General features: G+C 38.5%; 1 protein-coding gene across 1 annotated transcript in view; it reads left to right on the forward strand.

Moving 5' to 3' along the window:
• The window catches only part of LOC134660474 (putative fatty acyl-CoA reductase CG5065), a 38,530-nt gene extending 15,652 nt beyond the window's left edge, over positions 1-22,878 (forward strand). Inside the window, exons 9-14 of the mRNA XM_063516235.1 lie at positions 1,049-1,157; positions 8,334-8,511; positions 19,838-19,908; positions 20,502-20,609; positions 21,413-21,562; positions 22,752-22,878. Of these exons, the coding sequence (XP_063372305.1) occupies positions 1,049-1,157; positions 8,334-8,511; positions 19,838-19,908; positions 20,502-20,609; positions 21,413-21,562; positions 22,752-22,866 (731 nt within the window). The 3' untranslated portion in view covers positions 22,867-22,878. The remainder of the gene's footprint in view (positions 1-1,048; positions 1,158-8,333; positions 8,512-19,837; positions 19,909-20,501; positions 20,610-21,412; positions 21,563-22,751) is intronic.
• Positions 22,879-24,608: the final 1,730 nt, after the last annotated feature.

A 24,608-nucleotide genomic window follows, 5' to 3' on the forward strand; every position in this document is an offset into this window, starting at 1 on the left:
AGTCCCTATTGGCGACATGTTTCGGGCCCGTCGGGGGTTATTTTTTTTTTTTTCAGAGGTGTCGACTCGGCTGTACTGGAGATTTTCTTCCAGCCGCCTACGGACTAAACCCCTCCACCCTGTAGAGTGTTTTGTTGTCAGAAACTCGGCGCTATCGGTATACGCGTTGTTTCTGGGTGTGTAGTTGTGTGATCCGGGAAAGATTTAAATGTAGTGTATGTGATGAGTTGTGAAGTGTTATGTGTGTGTTGAGGGGGTCCTTCCTCAGGCTCGAGTGTTCGCGGGATGCAATTCGTCAAATTCGTGCACTGAGCGCGCCGCCCGCCGCTGACAGGGCGGGGGCGGGGGGCGCGGGGCACTCCGCAGCCGGAGGTAGGCATGTTAAAATAAACCACTATTTAGTAAGTGAGTAAGTAAGTTATATTTATTAGCACAAGAAATTAACAAATTAGCATAAAAATGTACAAAATATAATAACAATTATTCATTAGGACGAACAGAAAAAAAATACTTTGTGCTAAAAGGTCCCCACTCAGCTTAGTGTCACGAAGTGAGTCCTAGGACCCACAACGTGACGCTGATTTTCAGAGAGGCCTGATAAAACTAAAAACTAAAACTAGAACTAAAACTAGGTATATCTAACTAATAAAAATATCCGGGAAAACATAATAATTGCTTTTGGCCTGCGCGAATGTGTGTGTGTGTGTGTGTGTGTGTGTGTGTGTGTGTGTGTGGTGTGTGTGTGTGTGTGTGTGTGTGTGTGTTTAATGCATTAGCGATGTGCCATAGCGAATGCAAATTTACAAACATTGTAAATAATAAAATTAATAAATAAATTCGTTTATTGACAGGCAAGTGACAACCATAGAAAATTTGAAGTTCACATGAAAGGACGTAACTTCCCAAGTTACGTAACTGGAAATTCTCGGAAATTTTGAGTAGTGTTTGTTTTGTTTTTAGTTATTTTTGAGTTTTGTAGTGAGTCTCTTTAAGTTCTGCAACTTTATTTTGCTAAGCCAGCCTCTTAAGCATTTACCGTTGTTTTCAGGCATCATGCGGAGTCTATACTCCGATCCATCTCTCATAGCTGACTACATACCTGTCGATGTTTCCATCAAGAATATAATCGCTGCTGCCTGGGCCAGAGGAACCAAACCGTAAGTCTTACTAGCGACCCACCCCGGCTTCGCACGGGTTAACAAATTATACATATAAACCTTCCTCTTGAATCACTATCTATTAAAAAAACGCATCAAAATCCGTTGCGTAGTTTTAAAGATCTAAGCATACATAGGGACAGACAGCGGGATGCGACTTTGTTTTATACTATGTAGTGATAACTATTAGTAGCTCTGTGAGCTACAGACTTTTTTTAACGATGTAGTAATGCTGGAACGCATACCCCCTGTGACCTAGGGAGGCGTCGGCAGTTATGTGGGACTCAAATCTTCCATTCCTTTTGGTGTTAGCGAGAAAAAGGGGAGACGTTGCGTAATACTCTGTGCCTTTGAATAAAACTAAAAAGCTTATTTTTAGGGAGAGAAGAAAATTTAGTAAGTCTGCGTGTGTGACCTAGGTATTTACTAGTTTCGTCGAAGAGAATAGATAGTATAGAGCGGTCCTGTCATAGTAAATTTTGTAGTCACAGTAAATTTACTGCCATCTATCGACACACGATTAAAACTCAAAATGAAAAACATAGTTAAAATTGTTAAATACGAAACGGTGTCGTCAACGCCATCTAGCCGAGCATAGACCAAAGGTGTGCACCATCTATCCGAGAATGACTTTTTCTTGATTTCCGAGGCACGTTTTTTCCTTAGACTTTATTCATCTTATTCGGAGTTACATTCTTCGAGTCTTTGGTTATGTTCGCGCCCCTTTTCATTCATTATCATTCACATTCATCCATATCGCTCACTCTTTCTTTCATAAATATATTCGACCTCATTTTTCACATCACCCGCCTCTTCTGCCGACCTATCAAACCGCAAATAAAAAGTAAACAATTAAAAATATTGACATTGCTGTCATTGAGCAAAAATACATCAATCAATATAAACTATTATAAAAATACGTTTCGCGTGTGAATAATATAGAGGTTAAAAGAGAACGGAGAAGGAAGAAGGAATAACGAACCACATTTCTGGCGGCCGCCGAAACCAATGAAAATTACATGCAGGTAAGGTCGGCCCATTAATCCCATAATTTATTCATACATAGCCATAGCCCCATCTTATCTTCGGGCTGCGCTTCCTTCCGCTGGTCCTTCGTCATCTATTAGCCGCTCCATTTCTGGTCCTTCGAACCGGATTCTCTTCTCTTCTTTTCCCTTTTCTCTCCTCATACATTCATTGCGAATCGTTCTCCTCCCGCTCCGCCCGTATAAATATTACCTAAATTATTCTCTATTAATCGCTCCCGCAGTTTAGGTATTTATTTATATGAGTATTATTATTCTCCGCGCCGCCCTTATAAACTAGTTACCTAAATATAATTTCTTAACCGCACCCGCAATTTAGGTATACTTACGTTTATAAGAGTTTATCCTTATTTATAGGAACATAAATTGTTTTACCGCATACTTAACCCGTCTCCTGCACTATGGCGAAAGATACAAAAAAAATCGAAAGCGTCGACAGCGCGTATTATGAAGATGAGTTGTTGATGCTTGAAGCAAAACGCAATATCTTCTTTGAACTCGTCCAGGGCATTTACAATAAGTCGCTAGTCGTTGATACAGATGCAGACAGTCGCGAGAGTTTCCTTGCCGCTGCGGAAAATATCGACGAACTTCGCTCGGAGTTCAAAGAGGTTGTTAATGAGTATAATCGCACGTTGCTTAGGGCTAAGGCGGCTGCTGTCCCTAATTATCAGCCGATCATAGCCTTCGAAGATTTGTACTGCCGCATCAGGAGAGCGGTTAAGCGGCTGCAACCAGCCGCACCGCCGGCCTCTTCGCCACCTTCTATAGTGGAGAGAGCCAGACCTTCTTTGCCAACGATGGAACTGATAGCGTTCGATGGAGACATACGTAACTGGCCGCTGTTCTACGCTAGTTTTAAATCTAGAGTGCACGACAATCTGTCGCTTACCGACGAAGAGAAGCTTTTCTATCTTATTGGGAAATTGTCACCAAAAGCTCAAACTGTCTTCGCGGGTATAACTCCGAGCGCTGAAAATTATCAGCTTATCCTCGATAGTTTAATTGACAGATTTCAAGACAAGCGCACTCTTGCCTCGACCTACATGGATCAAATGCTCAATTTAAAGGTTAATTCTAACTTTCAGACATTCATCGATAAATTCGTCACAGCTGCGAATGCGCTTAAAGCGCTTAAGCTTGATGACTTAAGCGACTTTATGCTTCTGCATATAGCATTAAAAAAGTTAGACCAGGAATCTCTACGAGCATTTGAAATGCTGCACCGCAATACGAAGTTGCCTACCTTTCGTGATCTGTCAGATTTTATGAAGAGTCAGTTTAGGATTTGTCAAAATGTGCAACCATGTACCGCCGTCTCCGCCGCCGTAAATCCATCGCGCGAAAAAGGTGTTAAGTCGTCTCAACCGCGTAGTGCCGCACCAAAACTACAAAGTTATGTCGCTTGCGCGAGCACTACTAAATGTTTGTGTGACAATATTGTCCATGAACATTTATTTAAATGTCCGTCCCTCAACAACTTAACGCCTTCCGAACGCTTCAAACGCGCTAAAGAGCTTAAGGCATGTGTTAACTGCCTTAGTATATGCTTAGTATCAAACACCGCACCCGCGAGTGCAATTCCGAGGTGAAATGTCGAGTTTGCCGTCAAAAGCATCATACTCTGTTGCATTTTGACAACGACAAGGATGAAAAGGCTACGACGTCTGATGTGTCAAATACATCTGCGAGCGCCGCGGCTGAGTCGTCTTCACCGCCGGAGAGCACATCTTGTAACACGTCTATCGTGACTCAAGCACTAGCGGCCTCTAACAATAAGATGTCAAATCAAAACTCAACATCTTCGTGTGATACGGTTTTGCTGTCCACCGCGAAGGTTATCGTCCGCGATAATAAGGGTGGCGCGCAAGTCATCAAATGTTTACTTGACACCGCGTCACAAAGTAACTTCATTACTGAGGAGTGTTGTAAGCGATTAGGTTTGAATTTTGATAAAAAACCAAGCGCTGTATTTGGCATTGGAAAAACTAAAAAAATTGTTAAAGGTGACGCAAACATCAAAATATTTTCGCGGTTTGACGAAAACGTCAACTTTGACGTTTCGAGTCTTGTGGTAGATCGCATTACCGACGACTTGCCGTCAGTGCCCGTGGACATGTCAACACTCACGCATGTTCATGGACTCCCTTTGGCTGACGACACGTTGGATACGCCCGTCGCAATTGATGTGCTGGTGGGTGCAACTATATTCCCATATTTGTTGCTACCGCACATTGTTAAAAGCGACGTAGACCATATGCCACCGGCTATTCAGACGGTATTGGGGTATATTTTAATGGGTTCGGTTCCTGCTTTACAGGCACCGCGTAAATATACTTCGGCATGTTGTACTTCCGTTCAGGACTCCATGGACCACCTCCTCAAAAGGTTCTGGGAGCTTGAGGAAGTATCCGCTCCGCCCGCTCAAAGTCAAGATGACCTTGAATGCGAGGATTACTTTCGCACTACCACCACGCGCGACACTAGTGGTAGATATACTGTCGCATTGCCTTTCCGAGATGATGTGTTCAAGCTTGGAGAGTCGCATTCTGCTGCTAAGAGGCGCTTTCTTTGCCTCGAAAGGAAGCTAGAGTTATCGAGTATGTTGCGTGCCGTTTATGACGATATTATTCGTGAATACGTCAGTAAGGGTTACATATCGGAGGTAACTAACTCCATGAACGCCTCACCAGCCATCGCATACATAGTTCCTCACCATGCTATCGTGCGCGAGGACAAAACGACCAAAGTGTACATGGTCCTGGACTCGAGTAGCAAGACAAGTACAGGCCTGTCGTTGAATGATGATTTGCACTCAGGGCCCAACCTAAAGGGGGATTTGTTTTCAATCTTTCTAAACTTTAGCTTATCCAAAATAGCGCTTTCGGCCGATTGCCGTCAAATGTTTCTACAGATTGGCGTTCGCGAAGCGGACCGCCAGTTTCAGCGAATCTTATATAGATTCCGCCCGGCAGATCCCATTACTACATACGAATTTAATCGTGTGTGTTTTGGCATGAAGTCGAGTCCCTATCACGCGCTCCGCGTCGTCCGTCAGCTGATTGCAGACGACGGGCATAAGTTTCCCAAGGCTACAGCGATTGCATCCTCCTGTACTTACATGGATGACGTATGCTTTAGCATTATGTCAGATGACTCGCAACAGCAGGATGAGTTTGTTGCTATTGCCGCGGCTAAGGAGCTGATTGATCTATTCAAATGCGGTCAATTTGATCTTATGAAATGGACTTGCAATTCAGACGCCGTGCTACGTGAAATACCTGCTTCGCATCGGGCTTCCGTAGACATTGAAACTGACCCAGGGGTCTCGCAAAAGGTTCTTGGGTTATGTTGGAATAAATCTGGTGATTACTTCCATTTCAAAGTGAAAGAACCAGACTCAACGTGCACTAAAAGGACGATCTTGTCCGCAGTGGCACGTCTATGGGATAATGTGGGCTTAGTAGCTCCAGTGGTCTTATATGCAAAACTCCTCATCCAGGAGCTTTGGTTGATCAAATGCGACTGGGATGAGACTCCCCCACCCCATATTGTGGATTTATGGGAACGATTCTGTTCGGAGTTTCCTAAACTTTATGAAATCCACATACCGCGCCATCTTGGAGTAGTACAGAGTTGTACTATAAACCTTTTAGGCTTCGGTGATGCATCTGAGCGTGCATATGGAGGTGTAGTATATCTTCAGGTTCTAAAGGGAGACGAAGTGACTGTCCGGCTGGTGTGTTCCAAGTCGAAGGTCTGTCCCCTTAAAACAGTCTCCGTCGCGAGGTTAGAACTGTGTGCTGCGGTCCTCCTGGCAAAGCTCATGCGGAAGGTGCAAGATAACTTCGAATCCCGTTATAACATTAACGAGATCTATGCGTTTACTGATTCGAAGGTTGCCCTCTGCTGGATTCAGTCATCACCACACCGCTGGCAAACGTTTGTTGCCAACCGGGTAGTTAAGATTATCGAAGCTATTCCGGCCAGCTGCTTTCATCATGTGGCGGGCTTGGAAAATCCCGCGGATTGCCTGTCCCGTGGACTAACGCCTGCTAAGCTAGTGGATCATCCTTTGTGGTTCACGGGACCAGCTTGGGCTTCCAAGCATCCATCGGAGTGGCCTTTAAGGGAGCTCGATCGAAAGTCCATCGGTGAGGTGCCAGAGCTTAAACCTCTTACACACGCTACAACTACGGATGTGTCAGAGTCGCCACTTTATTCGCTCGCTCAGCGGATATCGTCGTGGTCTCGTTTATTGCGCATCATCGTATACGTGTATCGCATTCTTAAACCGAAACCGCGCTCTAATACGGCACTTACTCGATCTGACTTAGAGTTCGCTGGAGGTAAAATTCGTTCATCGTTACAAGCGTTTAGTGATGATATTGATAAAATTAATAGCAAGAAGTATTGCTCGCCTGCTTTACAAAAGCTCAAACCGTTTATAGATAAAGGCGGTCTCATTCGTGTTGGAGGCCGACTGTCAAATGCTGACTTGGAATATACGCAGAAACACCCAATTGTAGTTCCGCGACGTGATCATGTAGTTAATAATATGATTGTTGACTATTTCCACAGAAAGCATTTGCATGCCGGTCAGATGGGCCACGTTATCAGTTCCTATCGTAATTGGCACTATGGTTGTTATAAAGGTAGATAATGCGCCGCCATTTTCATGGCCTTTAGGCGTTGTAGAGGCAGTACATCCTTCAAAGGACGGTTTAACCCGCGTTGTCACTGTCAGGATAAATAAGGGAAGTTTTGTACGTCCTGTCGTGCGATTGTGCCCACTGCCTAACCAATAATATGTACATAGTATAATTCGTTAGGATAATACTTTTCTTTAGTTTGTTATTTCGCTATTGTTGTGAATGTTCGTTTCTTAGTTTGATGAGAAGGGTTATCTCTTACTTTATTTAGTTTTGTTTCCTTTAAAGGAACCCTTTAAAGCCGGGGGAGAATGTTCGCGCCCCTTTTCATTCATTATCATTCACATTCATCCATATCGCTCACTCTTTCTTTCATAAATATATTCGACCTCATTTTTCACATCACCCGCCTCTTCTGCCGACCTATCAAACCGCAAATAAAAAGTAAACAATTAAAAATATTGACATTGCTGTCATTGAGCAAAAATACATCAATCAATATAAACTATTATAAAAATACGTTTCGCGTGTGAATAATATAGAGGTTAAAAGAGAACGGAGAAGGAAGAAGGAATAACGAACCACGGTTGGACTGTAGCAAAGGGGGGGCTGGGACTTAGATTTTTTTTTGACAAAGTGGTGTCATTATGACACTATTTTTAAATGATTGTAATGTGTATATCACGTCAAAATAAGCATCTTTTATTGGAAAAACTTTTCTCTAAAATAAAAAATGGCCGAGTTAGACACCTCCAAAGATTGATATTTTTAAAGGGAGCTGGGACTTAGAAAATTTTCATTGAGAGTGGTGTCATTATGACATATATTTTAAATGATTTTAATGTATAGAACACATCGAAATAAGCAACTTTTACTTGGAAAACTTTTTACTAAAACTGAAAATGGCGGAGATAGAGCTTAAGGCAGGCCAGGCTTTTAAGGCAGGTCGGAGTAGGTACGACGACGAGCGAAGCGAGGAGGAGTGTTAGGTAGAACTGCGACCATACAGCGCGCGAGCCGAGCGAGCGAAGCGAGCGTGCCGCGGCAGCGGCCGGCGAAGCGCCAGAACCGACGTTTTTATAATAATACAATTTTACAAGTCCCAGCTCCCTTTAAAAACATCAATCTTTGGTCGCGTCTAACTCGGCCATTTTTTATTTTAGAGAAAAGTTTTTCCAATAAAAGATGCTTATTTTGACGTGATCTACACATTACAATCATTTAAAAATAGTGTCATAATGATACCACTTTGTCAAAAAAAATTCTAAGTCCCAGCCCCCCCTTTCGTACAGTCTGACCCGAACCACATTTCTGGCGGCCGCCGAAACCAATGAAAATTACATGCAGGTAAGGTCGGCCCATTAATCCCATAATTTATTCATACATAGCCATAGCCCCATCTTATCTTCGGGCTGCGCTTCCTTCCGCTGGTCCTTCGTCATCTATTAGCCGCTCCAGGTTATGTCTATGTTTTACAGGCTAGAGCCGACAGACGACATCGAGATCTACAACTCCTGCGCAGGCAAGCTCAACAATATTACGATGGGGGAGCTTGTTGAGACCGGCAAGAGAATGGGGGCGGAGGTACCCCTCAACGACAGTCTTTGGATGGTGGGCGGTTCTATTACCACCTCCAAAACTATACATTATATCAAGGTTAGTAAGATATATGTCGGTCTAACCATAAAGTAAGTATAGTATAGAGTAATCGGCCCATACAAGCCTCGCTTAGTTCCACAAAAATCCAAGAGATGTCACTCAGAGCACCATTGGGCCTAAATATATATTTGTGTTATTTCAAATCTTGCCAATTTTTAAATTAACATGTATAGTTCTAATTTATTTAGCATATTACAACAAAAACCTTTTAAAACATCCATTTACACATAGTAAATCGACGCAGAAAAAAATAAATAAATAATGGCATGAACTATTCTAAGCGCCATCTATCGCATTACTAGACAGTTAGTTTCTTGCCGTTGTAACACACTAAATAGCTCGATTGTTTGAGAAAGACTATCAATAGATGTCACTGTAGTAAATCCTCATACTTTATGATCATATCACAGACAACATATCAACATTATTAAGTAATAAATAATATAATTTTTCTCAAAAATGGACGGCAAAGTCGACGTTGCCGGTTAAAAAATAGGTCGCGAAGTGTGTAGTTTATGGTCATTCTAAAAATTAAAAAGTTAAAAACATTGCTGTCTCGATTTCGGGACTGCAATGTTGCATACAAATTCCATTATTAAACGAGTTCCAAACTTTTTAAAACTTTAAATGGCCATATCAAATGAAGGCATAGGTCCATTAAACAGCCGAACAGATGATCAGCACTTATTATTAATATAATGTTGGTACCGCGACTATTTAGGTGTCTCAAATACGTTGGCGTATTTTCAGCAGAAAAATACACTTCTATTTTTTTTAAAGGCGGCAAGCAAATCTTTTTAATGGTTTTACTTTTCTCTGTGAAAATTAGAACGTTGCTTCTGTAAAATATCTCTTGCACCATTTTTGAGAAAAGCACTATATATGACTCGGCTGGAAGGCTACTTGCTGGCTTCGGATTCAATTAAACGGACTCCCAAGGTCGTCCGTTTAAAACGAATCCTCAGCTTGCAAGTAGCTACTTCCGAACCTCGACAATAATGTACTATTGTTCTTAGAAACGTGATAATAATTAAAATATATTAAACCTACATGGTATCATCAGCCACACTGTTAAGTGTTAACTGTACCGATGTACAGTTAGGAGTGTTGCTGTTTGTATATTAATTTACTTAACCTTACGCATTACAAAATTGTCCTCATATAGCTATACATATATTTTAGGACAGTCTTACACTAATCGACCTACTTGGTAACAAAACATTGTAAATTCTTGAGTAGTTTGAATAGCAGGGCAGGTGACAAAAACTTGCTCAAAAGCATAGAAGGTAGCATCCTATAGAAGTGGTGTACGCGTGCCTCCGTGAGGGACAAAACATGTAAATTCGACCAATCATAGCGTCGCATTGCGCCGCTATGATTGGTCGAATTTATTTGTTATGGTGGGCAACAAATGAATTCGACCAATCACGGTGGTCAATTTACGGTGGGGAATAAAACAAGATGTGAGACTGTGACAAGGACAAACAATAATAGCGCTTTCGCTGCTACTCCTACTGAAAGATACATAAGACTATCCCGTTCTGTCAGTTATCCCCTGCTTCTATTCATGCTCAAAAGAGAAGAGACATCCGACATTTAAAAAAATATCCCTATATGTATGAGAGCAATAATACAATGTGTAAATGTAAATACATACATATCTTATATTTTATGATCATATATCAAAGCTGGAAGTCCTAGGTTCGGATCCCCCTAAAAGTGTATTAATATGGTGTCCCATGGTGGTGGCCCATTTGTCCCCGCCGCCATACAAGAGGTGTGGACAGATGGGAATAGATATAGACCATTAATATATACACACACAATTAAAAAACAAATAAATGTCCTATGAGGATTTGAACCCAGGACCTCCTACTTCATAGCACATAGCAGAGCAGGGTCACTGTCACTACTGACTAGCTAGGAGGCCGTAGAAATAATATACAATTTATATATATTTAAATTAAGTACAGTCAGCGTCGTATAGTAGGTCGCATCCAAAGTATTCAAATAGTTCAGTACGCCATACAAATAATATGGTGTACCGAACTATTTGAATACTTTGGATGCTACCTACTATATGACGCTGACTGTACTTATATAACAATTAACAAATCAGACTGGCAGCCACAGTTTAATGGCTAATCTAGGATTAAAACTTTTTAGTGGCTTGCCATTATGTTCAAAACATTTAGCTTCATACCACATCAAATATTTAAGTTTACCGCCATTGCCCGCCAGCATTGAACAAATTGGTTGTTAGTGGGTAGACAAAATAAAGTCACTATCATGTTAAACATTGAATTTATTAATTGTATTTTATTATTTTTAAGAGAATCTTCATAGCATGTGTCTGTCCGTTGAAACAGGAATCAATCTCAACCATCTTCCACTCAAAATATTTTACTTGTGGTACAGTCGCCATCAGATATATCGGAGCGGCCAAGGCGCTCACAAATATCTGAACACGCCTCTATTGTCAGGGCGTTAGAGTGCGTGTTCAGATATTGTGAACACCTTGGCCGTTCCGATATATCTGATGGCGACTGTACAGAGATGCATTGACTATTTCATCTTCACTCTCTTGTTGCATACATTGTAACTTCTAGTGGCTAGAGGCTGGGTCCTGAAATCAGAAACATATTTTTTATATATAAAATGTAATAATATCACAATAAAGTTTAATACACATTGCCTTCACATTGGAGTCTGTTTGCAAACACTAACCATTGTATAGATTTAGACCAAGAAAAGTATGCAGCGATATTGATCGCCTGCGCAGTACATGTGTTATTTTAAATGTCAAACATCTTTGAAATTATGACGTACCTTTCTTCTTTCTTGCTCTAACTCTAAATACTTTGGAATCTTTTGCTTGCTCGGGTATCAATATTAGCATGGGGGGTTAAAATAAAACTTGACAATAGTTATTAGTGGGCAAGGGGGCAAAGCAGTTGTTTAACCGCTCATGCTAATGTTGATTCCAGGGCAAGCAGAAGATTTGAACTATGAGCGTAGCGAGTGGTTCGAGAAGTGGAATCTTGAGCGTTGTGAGAATTCAAGGCACGAGGGTTAAACAAACATTGCCACCTAATGAAACACAGAATTTATCACCATGCCAATGCAGGGAAAATACCAACTATAAAATACCAAAAAAATCAAATCCACATGAACATTATAAAGAATTTATAATTCAAAATCATCATTTAAAAGTAAATTCTACCAGCTAACATAAGGAAACTCAAAATTTAGATCTGATTACTTTGCCCCACATGTGGGATAAATCATAAATGCAATTTTCTCATTAGTATTTGAACAATCAAGGGGGCCTTTACCAGTTGGTGTGGTGATAAATTATTTAATTAACCTTTGTATTCAAAACAAACTTACCTGAAGTGTTAATTTTTTATCAATTTTATCATTTATTGGCAAACAGTAGACACTGTCAGATTAATATGTAGGTTTTACCATTAGTAGTGTTCCGTTACTACATCGGCAATTCACGTCATCATCACAGGTCTTTTCGTCTATTGCAGACGATTTATGCATTGCTGTTTAGACAACGGGTTTGGTGATTGTGGAGGCCGATGCGTGAGCGGCACGACCTCCCACATTTTGGGCACATGTCACGCTTAGCACAGTCTTTAAAGCGCCACATCGGTCTTCCAACTTTCCTTTTAGCATACCTACGCAACTGCACCAAGCAAGACACGTCTAGGTATTCTATTCACGTACTTGTACTATAGTTCAAATGAAGCTATAATATGAAATTAATAAGTTTGTATAAACAGAAACAAAGCAAAGGCAACCAACAAACGCGGTGCCGCTTTGTGGCGACTTGACTATTTGACAGTTTATTTTTAGTGTTGCCGTTGAAAGTTCTTTCTTGTCCCTAAATAGAGCTTTTATGATTTATTATTATACAATATTATTAGTTCAAATAAAATATGATATTCCAAAAGACTACAAATAATATTATATAGTACTTAAATTCCAAAATAATGATAATTATGCCTCAGTGTCCATTTCTGAGGGCCTACCGCGAACCACGTTCGACGTGTTGCCTCTCTGTCGCACTTGTAAATTCGTACGTAAGTGTGACAGGGAGGCAACACGTCGAACGTGGTTCGCGGTAGGCCCTCAGCTTTTTTAAGGAACAGGCGTATAACATTACCCTGAAGTAGGGGACTAATTTTAAAATAGCAATAATCATTACTTGATGCCGTTTTTGACGTTTCTGTGCACGCTGTTGTCTGTCTATACTTATAGGTCACATAATTAGTGATACAAACACCTGCCTGGTCAATATACGCAAAATTAGATATATTTATTCTAATTATAACAGAAAAAGTTTATTAAAACAAACATTAAATGCTTTTGTATAATAATTTCAGGTTTGGGGTCGTTCTCGCATTTCGTGCAAATCGGTGTTTTCGGAAATTTACCAAAAATGTGGTGGCGTTTTCGAATATCTGTTAATGCAAGGTTGTAACATAGGGCCTAAAGTATATGTATCTCCAATGAACAATTCTAAAAAAGTTAGTATTTTCTTTATATGTACAATTAACACCCAATTTTTTCATTCATCTCTATATGTAACGCGTGAAGATATAACTTTGACCTACATTTTAACCTTAAGATACTACAAATAGAAAATTCGTTGTTTGTGCAATAAATGACTTATTTAGTTATGTTTTAAATCGTATAATATTAGAAGCTAGAAATAAATAATAAAAACTATACAGCCTTATAAGTGTATGGTTCAAGTAATTTCTTCATTACCGACGCGAGAAATAGATTAGCTATATTTTGCTACATAGCGAGGGTATATAGCGCCTACCGCCGATGCAACACATTGTTCGTCAGTCAGTTGGCCGTATGATCTCGTAGCGGATGCCCGTGTGCCACTGTTAGCGAAAATATATACGATCTCTCGGGTCGGGAAGGAGTGTGGTTCTCGATAGTCTTCATCGCCATCGCGTGATTTATACAGTAAGTAGCAAGTGTACATTATTATAATTATACGTAATGAAGTGTTTTAGTGTCGCCTTTCAGATGGTTTATTCTGCAAAATTAAGGTCTGATGCCAACTGATGTAGGCGACAAAAACTTCCAAAACTTCATTCATATCGGTTTCATTCACTTCTTTTCCTTCCAATTTTACTGGGGAAGGTAATTAATGACTTAAGAAGGTAATGATAATATATTCGAGGCAGTGCATTTAATGAAAAGAGGCTTAGTAATTATAAATACTACGCTGTTATAAACATTTAAAACTGTATATGATAATAGGGGAGCCTTTGTAGTCTAAGATGGTCGACCTTCACCGATATGTCTGACGTATGAAACTTACATATTATGAAAGAAAATATGTTCCTGAACATAAATAAATAGGGTTGCTTAAAGAAATATGGTCAAGACTATTTTTAATTATTTTTTGAAAAAAAATTTTTTTTTTCAAATTTCACCGATCTGTCTGACAAACAAAATAAGTTCCAATGGAAAGTATACAACTTGTACAATATAAATCAACTAGGTTGCCTATCTTTTCCCGGTCACTATTATGTGGTTATAGGGTTGCTTGCGAAAATCCGATCACAAATAAGGGTTGCCAGGCTTTTAAATAAAATAAGAAGGGAAGACTTTTAGCGATAACTCATAAACCGCTTAACTTATCAAGTTTGCTTTAATTTTGTTTGAATGAGTTTATTAAGCACTATTTTTATGATTTTTTTTTTTCATATTTTTGGATCGATTTTTCAAAAGTTAGAAGGAATAACCGTTTTTTGTTCTTTCTAAATTATTATTTCCGAAATGATTCACTTTATCAAAAAATGTTGTTTGCAAACTCCTATTTATTTTTAAAGACCTATCCAACGACACCCCACACTATAGGGTTAAAACGATAAAAATAAATTACATAGGTACAAAACGCGAATGATTTAAATATATTTTGTCTATGCTAATTTTTGAAAATTTGAAAACTACGTTTTATGTGATATGGTGCGCAGATGTTCAAACCGACTTAACAAACACTTGGGGTTGACAATCTCGACTTATAATGATGATAAGTAAATGGTAAATGTACCATCTAGCTTGAACATTATAAGTTGAGATTGTCAACCCCAAGTGTATGTTAAGTCGGTTTGATCATCTCCACAGTGCTTAAGACACATGTTTTTAATATTGTCGATTTTAATTGGTGTTAATTTTCTTGAAATACAGTTTTTTTATGTTCGATTTCATAAGTTTGTTTCATTACCGTCCACAGATAAAATTACCATCTCGGCCGATTTCATTACCAGCGCGTAGTTCATTACCAGTAGCCTTATTAAATGAAAAGTAATAAGGTTACAAAGGTGCCTTTAGCAGAAAAATGTTAATAAATGAATCCACAAATTGACGAAACCCAAAAGTTTACCATTTAAAAGAAAAATTACAAATCGAGAGAATCTCACCGATTTGCACGAAATGAGAGAATGACCCTTTGATAGGTACGGGTTTTGCCATGGGAGAAGTTGAAAAGGAACGTTATGAAAACATATCTTTGTATGTATAGGTACTAAGATGGTACAAATCATGTACAAATCTGTTGCTTAAAAATAAAAGCACGACGCGACGTTGCCAAACTGCTATGAGTTACTGCGAAGCGAGTCCAGTTTAACTCGACAACGTCGCATCGTATTGTTACAATAGGGTATTTTCGTACTAGTCAAATCAGTTACTTTTTTATAGTTATTGCAATGCAACTTGTATCGTAAATTTTTAGAAGGCACGATAAGAGTGAATTGAGCATGAATTGAGGTATTTTATCTCATTAGGATCGAAAGAGCTCGTGAATTTGAGTACAAATAACACAAAAGTGGCAAAAAAGATCACAATATAAAAAATGGCAAAAAATAGTAGTTTTCGATATAAGTGCGAGAAGTATGTCATTTTGCACGAGTACCGAGCTTTCGATTTTTCCGGAAATATACTGAGGGGCTACCGCCAAAACCGAAATTCGCAAATTGCGGGGATCTTTCTCTTTTACTCCAATGCAGGCGTAATTAGAGTGACAGAGAAAAATGCCCGCAATTTGCAAAATTCGATTTTCGCGGTTATAGCCCTGTCACTTACAACGGATGCCTTTGCTTTGATATCTGGTGGCGTTAAATTAACTCCAAAATCGTCTGAATCACTCATTTTTATTTAATAACTTATGCTTTCTTGGCAATTACTTACAAACATAAATGACTTTAAATGTTGAATAAAAAAGGCGGGAAAGGGATTAAAAAAAGTTTTACTTTTAATTGCCATTTTTTTCAATGTGGATTCTGTTGTCACTGTTGTCAGCATTATGCCAATTGAAGAGAAATTGTATTATTAAAATTAATAAAATTAATTTTCAGAACATATAATTATACATGGTCAACCAGATCTTGACAGTAGAAAAAGGCGGCAAATTTGAAAAATGTAGGCGCGAAAGGATATCGTCCCATAGAAAATTTGAATTTCGCGCCTTTATTTTACTGACAAGATTTGGTTGACCAGCTATATGTAAAAAAACATGAATCTTTTGTTATTTCATTATATTGATATATATCTAATTAATTACATTTATATTAAGTGTATAAAGTGTATTGTACGAACGTCAGCTTCATTCTGTCGCGCGTTGTTCAAGTAATACTATTGGGTCTCGAATAATACTCCTTTATGCCCAATCGCGCGTTGTTCAGGTGGGTCATTTATAAGCGGGTCTCGCATAATACTCATTTATTTAAAATGTATCAATCAGATTACTTTTTAGCACTAGTGTAAAAAAATCAAACTTTACGCACGATTTGCAGCTACAAAAACTAAACTTTTTGAGCAATTGGATTAAAAAAATATAAAGAAACGCTCAAGTACCAGTGGCATGGTGGCATATAGACGGACTTACGCCAGTAGTAATGTCTAATCCTTTTGCCATGCACCAATGGTAGCATGCGCAAAATTATTATGACAGGTATTTATTTTCAGCCGGTTTAAATAGTTTCGGCAAGACTTATGTAGCATTCTTATAATATATAAATATTATCATCACCACAGTATCGTTTTCCGAAATTACTTTATGGTTATACCGTTTGGCTACGCTATTTCTCTGTACCCTGCCTCTCCCTTCCCTCCCTGTACTCCTTAAGTGCCCGAACTCTCTTTACTCATACTGAAAGATACATAAGACTATCCTGTTCGGTCATTTCCTTCCACCCCTCATGCTTGATCCAGTTTTAAACTAGATTCATGATTTATTCAATACGCTATAAAGCGACATCTGTTGATTACTTCTAATCGTTGGCAACGACATATGTCTACTAACTTTCAATGAAGACGTATAGATGTCGTTAGGAATTCTATGATTTGGATGTGACACAGCGCCATCTTGTATCCATGATAGGCAACAGTGCTTTTTCAGTGACGCCATCTGGTAATGGTGCGCTTTTAGGCGGTCACATTTGAATGTATGGGATAGCAGCGTCTGTATATATGTAGTCTGTGGTCTAACTCAACTTTTATATCTTATACCTTAGATATAAAAGCAATTGTTGTATATAGGTATTTCGGGGATATCGGAAACGGCTCTGACGATTTCGATGAAATTTGCTATAAGGTCAATGTGGCTAATTCCGTCATAGGGATTATTCCGTCCACAAGCGTAATATTTCTTTGCTTTTCAACTGTAGGAAACAAAACCATCTGCTTTTGATTGCTGAAACCTAAAAGCAACGGTAAGACAACTATAGTCCGTCAACCAAATCTTGTCAGTAGCAATGTAAAGCAAACTAAAGTAGGGCAACACTCAAAGAGCAGTATTGCGCTAAGAAAAGCAGCAATGTACATCGAACCAACAGTTTTTTTTTCCGCTGAGCGCGCCCTGCGTACGTCAATTCAAATTGTCACTCGCGGTTTATTGAAAAAAATTGAAACATGGACGGACAATTTAAAAGCGATGATAAAACAATGTTAATCAAAATGATGAACAAATTTGAAGATATCAAAAACAACTCCCTATTGTAGTGCTTATATTCTCTTTGTTCCCTATCTATGTCTTCTAAGTTTACTAAAATAAAATCATATCAAAATGCAGATAATTAGATAGTGCATATATTTGTTATTTACAATATAATATGCCACTTGTTAATGTAAATTAGTGTACTGTTCTGGATGAATATGACATACCTGTGTAATTTTTTTGATTGGTATATATTGTACAATATACATATTAAAAATAAAACAACTGATATTTGGGTGTTTATTTAATTTAAAGGTAAATAAGATAAGGGTCACTTTTCGACTTGGTTGCGTTGTACACGTACATAAACCGCCATAGGTAAGTATTGTCTGAAAAGATACTACCTACTACGAACGCCTTATATTGGGCAAGATTTAATCCTGCAACAAACATGTATGGATTAGGTAGATATTGCGAAAGAACGGCGATATAATCAAGGCTCTTAATACTGTTTAAAAGGTTTACCTTTGTAAATAGTCACAACTGATTGCTGAAAATATTAGACATGTGGGCCTATGGACGGTTTCCAGGACACAATTTATGGTCTTGTTGGATAGATTTAGGCATACGTTTTAATTTTATTTATGCCTTTTAACCCTAAAACAAAAAAACTGAACATAATCTTAAAAGTTCGAAAGAGTTCTTCCAATACAAGTATTGGAAGAACTCTTTCGAAGACAAGTCATAACCTCAATTTTTAGTAATGTTTACCATCAACGAGCATGATTGTACATTGTAGGCCCCTTAGCTTTGCTTATTCTTATTTAATGTATTGGTATTTAATGGTGTCAGCAGAAATATCTCTTGAAACAGAAACGATTCAGAATGAAAACCAAATGAAAACAAATAAGGTGACGGCTGTCATTCACGGTCCACATTCCACAGATAAAACACAGATGACACGCGTTTTGGAATTATTTGAACACAGTGTTGCTAACCCGCGATTTTTCAAATTTGCCGCCTTTTACTACTGACAAGATTTGGTTGACGGACTTTATTTATAAAGTCCGTCATTCTAAAACAGCACAAGAAAGCGCCATCTGCAGCAGTTTCTGAAAGAAGGAGAAATCGAATTTTTATCAATCCACCTAGTAGAACTAGCTTTGCCCATGACTTTGCCTTTTTCCTTGGCCCATTTCTATACAACAAGATCTCCATAAATATCAACCTAACTCAGCTAACAGTGAATAGGTGTAAAGCGGCCGTTACATCTTTTTTGAAATTATATGATTACGATGCAACTGAAAAACTTCTAAAAATTAATACTGTTTAAACTTAAAAGATATAAATACAAAAACGCTAACTTCAATATTGTCTGACAATTTTTTTTTTATTTCTTTGTTTTCTTCTTTATCTTTATATAATGCGTAAATACTATGTATAATGCGTCTAGACTTAGATAGATTGAATGTGATCCGGGAGAGGTGGTGCTTCCTGCCGTCATACAGTTTTTACTAGTACGGAGGAATCGTTTCCTACTCTTACGAACAACATGTTGTAATGTTAAAATTGTATTTAAAAGAAAATAAATAAATTGAAATTGAAATCGCTGCTTTGTCGGTGAAATTATCAATTTTGTTCGTTGTTCGAGAAAAACGCTAGTAGACGGAATAGGCCCTATGACGGAATTAGCCACATTTACTTTATGGGGGTTTTCGGGGGCGAAAAATCGGTCTTATCTCTGGGAAAACGCGCTATTTCAAGATTGTATATTTTCCGAGCAAAGCTCGTTCTTCCAAATATTAAGTAGTAAAATCAACATCCTAAACTGTAGTCTCAACATAAAGGATGACTCACGTTCTAGACCTGGCCGATCGGGCCGTGATGTCCGGGCCGGAGCTTCCGGCACTTACTTTTCTATGACAGATGACGATGCTTTCCATAGAAAACAAAGCACCGGAAGCTCCGGCCCGGACACGGCCCGGTCTAACATCATCCTTAATCTACAAAGTTTAACAACATTACACAGGGGAGCTTATTATTACTATATATTTTTATGTTTAATCGTTAGCCAAGCCCTCTCGCGCATGAGAGGAGGCCTGTGCCCAGCAGTGGGACGTATATTCGCTATGTGCACGACTGGTGCTGCCCTCATTTTGTCGGACTTTCTACGTTAAATCTTATGGAGTAAAATTAGTTCAAGCGACTGCCGCTAGTACTAATGTCGGACATTCCATAAGATTACCTGTGTTTGTGACGATCAGCGCCACTTTCCCCTCCACCGACTTTGCACCTTCCCAATAGACTGAAATTATTATTATTTATTATTATAATCGTTAGTTTATTTTTCAGGTTTTATTTTTGCACCTTATACCGGCTGTGTTCGTCGATCTCATTCTGTGGATACTGGGAAAGAAGCCGATGTAAGTATAACCAGGCGTGTCTCACTCCACAATTTCGTCGCTTTGCTACAGGTAGCTAAAAGTACATCCGTTCCGGCCCCAATTTTGGGGAAAGCCATAAGCCGCGCGTGGCGCTGTCGCCACCTAGCGGCCATGTCTGTGCTGATCGTAACAGACGCGTTTTGTTAGAGAGTGAGTCTTCTGTACTTAGTACTATTATTTATTCTGTGGTACAACCAATAAATACTCTAACCAAATATTTATTTATTTTATAAGATGTCTCACGGAGAAGCGCTATCTATACCCTAAACGCGTTAGTTTCGCGTAGCGAATTTCTCAGTCGCATTTTCCCCATTTTATACATATTTTCCCCCACAGTAAATCGATTGGTTAACTCATAGAGAAATATTAAGCAAAGAAAGAGTGGTAATAATAACTCGCGTTTTGGTTGGTTTTGGTAAGAAAACTGATGTATGGAGTTACCACTCTTTCTTTACTTATATTTCTCTATGGTTAGGTTAGGTTAGATAAAGTGTGTAAAAGATCAGATAGATGGCGCTGTTAGTTATTATAATCTGGCTCTTAAATCCCATTAAATGTTGAATCTTTCGCAGGTTGATAAAGGTGCAAAGGAGGATCTATATCGCGAATCTGGCCCTCCGCTACTACGTCACCAAGCAGTGGACCTTCGCCAACCAGAACTTCGTGAAGCTTAGATCCAGGTATGAATGAATGAATGACTGAACGAAAGAATGAACGATCTCGGGGCAGAGGAAGACCCAAACGGAGATGGCGGGACAACGATACATTCTGTGTGGAGTGGCGGGGTTGTGCATTAGACAGAGCCAAGTGGCGGTAAAGAGGGGATGCCTTTGCCCAGCAGTAGGACACACTAATAGGCTATAAAAAACCTCAAAAGTAGTGGTAGTGGCCAATGAAGGCAAGCCAGAGCTGAGAGTCCTGCGGGTCCCCTTGGGGTTCCACTCCGACCGACGAAGACACGCTGGAGACGGAGAACCTGATCGGCTCTCAGGAGCACACGGGTCCGTGTGGGGTCGTTACTCCCCAACAGCTCGCCACAAGCTGCCCTGCCGTATTATTATTTGTATCGCCTTGGATTTCACGGGCCTATAATCCCGGTCTTTTGATAAGCTTGGGGATATAGATCCAATACGTAGAGGCCCCTTGGAGAGCTTTTATGTCATGTAGAACGCCTGCTGGAACCCGTTCACAGGTGCAACTATAGACACCCATGAACCGGTCTCAGCAGGCATTGGGACTATTGTAGAAAAAGAGGACAGTATACCGGTCTATGGATTGAAGTTTGGATGGACTATGAGACTGGATTTTTACAAAGACGTACGGACACCTGCCATAACAATGTTTACACGTTATAATCTTTATTTATTTTTGGTCTTAAGTTAGGTTATTTTATAATATGGATATAAAAATAAAATACAAAAACACGTTATAATTATTATTATCTTATTATTATAGGTTTAGTTGAAAATATGTTTTGTTTCAGGATAAAAAAAGAAGACAAGGAAGAGTTCTACTACGAGATAGAAAACGTGGATAAATACGACTACTTCATGCAGTGCATCATTGGTGGCCGCAAATACTTGCTGAAGGAAAAAGATGAGGATTTACCCAGGGCCAGGGCGCACTACAAAAGGTAATCATATCCTATATTATTACTCTTTGACCATATCCTCGATCTTAGTAATTTGCAATGTGCCAAAGAGAATTTTCAAAAATTGCAAAGTTCTCATAAAATGTTTTTGGTATTTTTTAGGGTTCCGTACCCAAAGAGTAAAAACGGGACCCTATATACTAAGACTCCGCTGTCCGTCCGTCCGTCCGTATGTCTGTCACAAGGCTGTAACTCATGACCCGTGATGGCTGTGATAGCTAGACAGTTTAAATTTTCACAGATGATGTATTACTTACTATCGTCGCTATAACAGCAAATACTAAAAATAAAATAAAATAAATATTTAACTGGGTCTCCCATACAACTAACGTGGTTTTTTTTACCGTATTTTGCGTAGTTTTAAATCAGGTGAAAGGTATTATGCTGAGTCCTATTTTAGCGTCCAATGTTTTTTACACGACTGCCCAAAAAAGGAGTGTATTGTTTTTTATGTCTGTATGTCTTCTTTTCTATAGATTAGATTAGATTTATTTATTTCACAACATATGATTACAGTACAAATTACATTAATGTCAATTTATAAGAATCTATATTGTGATTGTCAAAAATACATTTATTAATAGCAAGATAATCCAAATAAATTCATAATATGAAATAAATTCACCTGAGAAGGATCGTCAAATAATAACAATAATAAATGAAACAATGTCAAAAATAGGAATGCGATTATAAACTATACAGTCATGTCAAAAAATTCACTTATTATAATGTAGGTAACACTTATTATAAAAGGTAAGGTATAAGGTAGGTTAAATAAATGTATTTTCTTTCTTTCTTTCTTAATGGCACACGGTACTGGTGGCTTCGTGCGCGAGTCCGACTCTTACTTGGCCAGTATTTTCGAATAAATATAGTTGGTCAAACCAATATGTCAATAAATAACAACGAAAAAACCTATACTCATCCTTTTCTTTTGGGTGCTAGTGCTAGTGTAAGACAAATATAGTATAATTCTATCTTTCTATGTTTGAAATGAGACAGTCCTTTGACAAACTATACTTGGTCAACCAGATCTAGACAGTAGAAAAAGGCGGCAAATTTGAAAAATGTAGGCGCGATATCCCTATATTTGGTTGACCATGACCTTTTTTTACTGACAAGATTTGGTTGACCAGCTATATATGTAATAACCAATGTGTATGTTTTTCAGGGTATACTGGCTAGACAAACTCGTCAACTGCCTCTTCTACTGCTTCTTATTCTGGAAGGTTGTCAATTCGAGCTATCTTCAGGAGTTCATTCTTGGCTTCAAGGAACTATTCTAATGTTTTAATTCGATTTAAACTTTCGCGATTATTACACATTATTAAATTGTAAAACGGGACTTAAGGGGCCCACTGATTAACAGTCCGCCGGACGAAATAGGCCTGTCAGTTAGAACAAAAAATTGACAGCTCCGAACAACTGACAGGCCGATATCGTCCGGAGGACTGGTAATCAGTGGGCCCCTTTAATCGTGTATTTAAGTTTTAAGATTTACCTCCGACGTTTCGACTACGGCGTTGTCCCCGTGGTTTCGAAGACTCAGACCTGTCAGTAGGTATTCTCCGAGACTACGGGGACAACGCCGTCCTCGAAACGTCGGAGGTAAAATTAAAACTTAAATACGCCATTAAGTCCCGTTGTACAATTTAATAATGTTTTATTTCGAGTCAATTCTGGTAACTTTGTATTTTTATAGTCAGTCGCAGTGCGATATTTATTTAATACATTAGTTTAAAAAACATAGGTTTTCTTTAATATATCTTTCGTATATATAACTAAATAACCTCGCATACAGTGAGAAAAGAAATTGTAGCTGAAAACTATTGAGGGCGCCACTGCCTACGTAACTGTCAAATTTTTGACGTAAAATGCTTACATATAGCTGGTCAACCAAATCTTGTCAGTAAAAAAAGGCGCGAAATTCAAATTTTCTATGGGACGATATCCCTTCGCGCCTACATTTTTCAAATTTGCCGCCTTTTTCTACTGTCAAGATCTGGTTGACCAAGTTATGACAACAAATGAGTATGGTTTTTTTTAGTTCCATTTTAGTTAATGTCTACTATTTTATGTCGCAATATAACTGTCACATTTTTGACATAAAATGCTTTAACATGGCAACAATTTAGTATGGATTATTTTTAGTTCCATTTTATTTAATTTCTACTTTTTTATGTAGCACTATAAGGGCTCATTTAGACGCTGCGAGAACTCGCATGCGAGTTTCATTACATTGCGGGTTTTGATCGGTCGGTTGAATTGTACGGCTCTTCTGAGGTGAACTTTTCGCTTCAAACCGTAATCTTTTAAACAAAGGCCATTGTCTCTATTATCGCAAAAGCGCTTGCTCCCGACTTAGCACGTGCCAGTACAACATTCATATTGAAAAACAACCGGTATCGTCATAGTATTAAGGTTCAAATTTAATGTCACTGATATTCTAGATATTACGTTTTGGTAGTGTAGGACGATAAACCGCCCCGAAGCGATACGGCGCTCATATTATTTTGATACTTAGTGTGGTGTTAAAAATGAAACGCGGTTATTTATTATATCGTTTTATTTAAATTATTAGCTTGCGGTGGTAAATGTAATAATTTACAAAGGTGCAGCTGCAAGCATTGTTATTTTTTCTTATCTTTAAAATAACGATACTGTGAAATTAGCACCTCTGATGTGATGCCGACACATAGTAACAATAAAAACACTGATAAGGCAAACGTGGAGCTTTGAAGCGTACAGCTTTTCTAACAAAACGTCACGTGTCAACGGTCAGAAGAAAGGTCGGTTATAATATAAGAAAGAAATTGATTATATCTGATTTTTTATGACACGATTTTATCTAGTAGTACGTATAACTGTTTATATACCTACACGGAAAAATTTTGATTATACCTATGTTAAACTTATTAATCTTAAATTTACATTGTTACCTTAGATTTTGTTATATAACAAATATACAACGCTTTATCATAAATAACCGTGTTTCATTTTTAACACCACACTAAGTATCAAAATAATA

Source organism: Cydia amplana, chromosome 27 (assembly GCF_948474715.1).
Source record: "Cydia amplana chromosome 27, ilCydAmpl1.1, whole genome shotgun sequence".
Taxonomy (NCBI): domain Eukaryota; kingdom Metazoa; phylum Arthropoda; class Insecta; order Lepidoptera; family Tortricidae; genus Cydia; species Cydia amplana.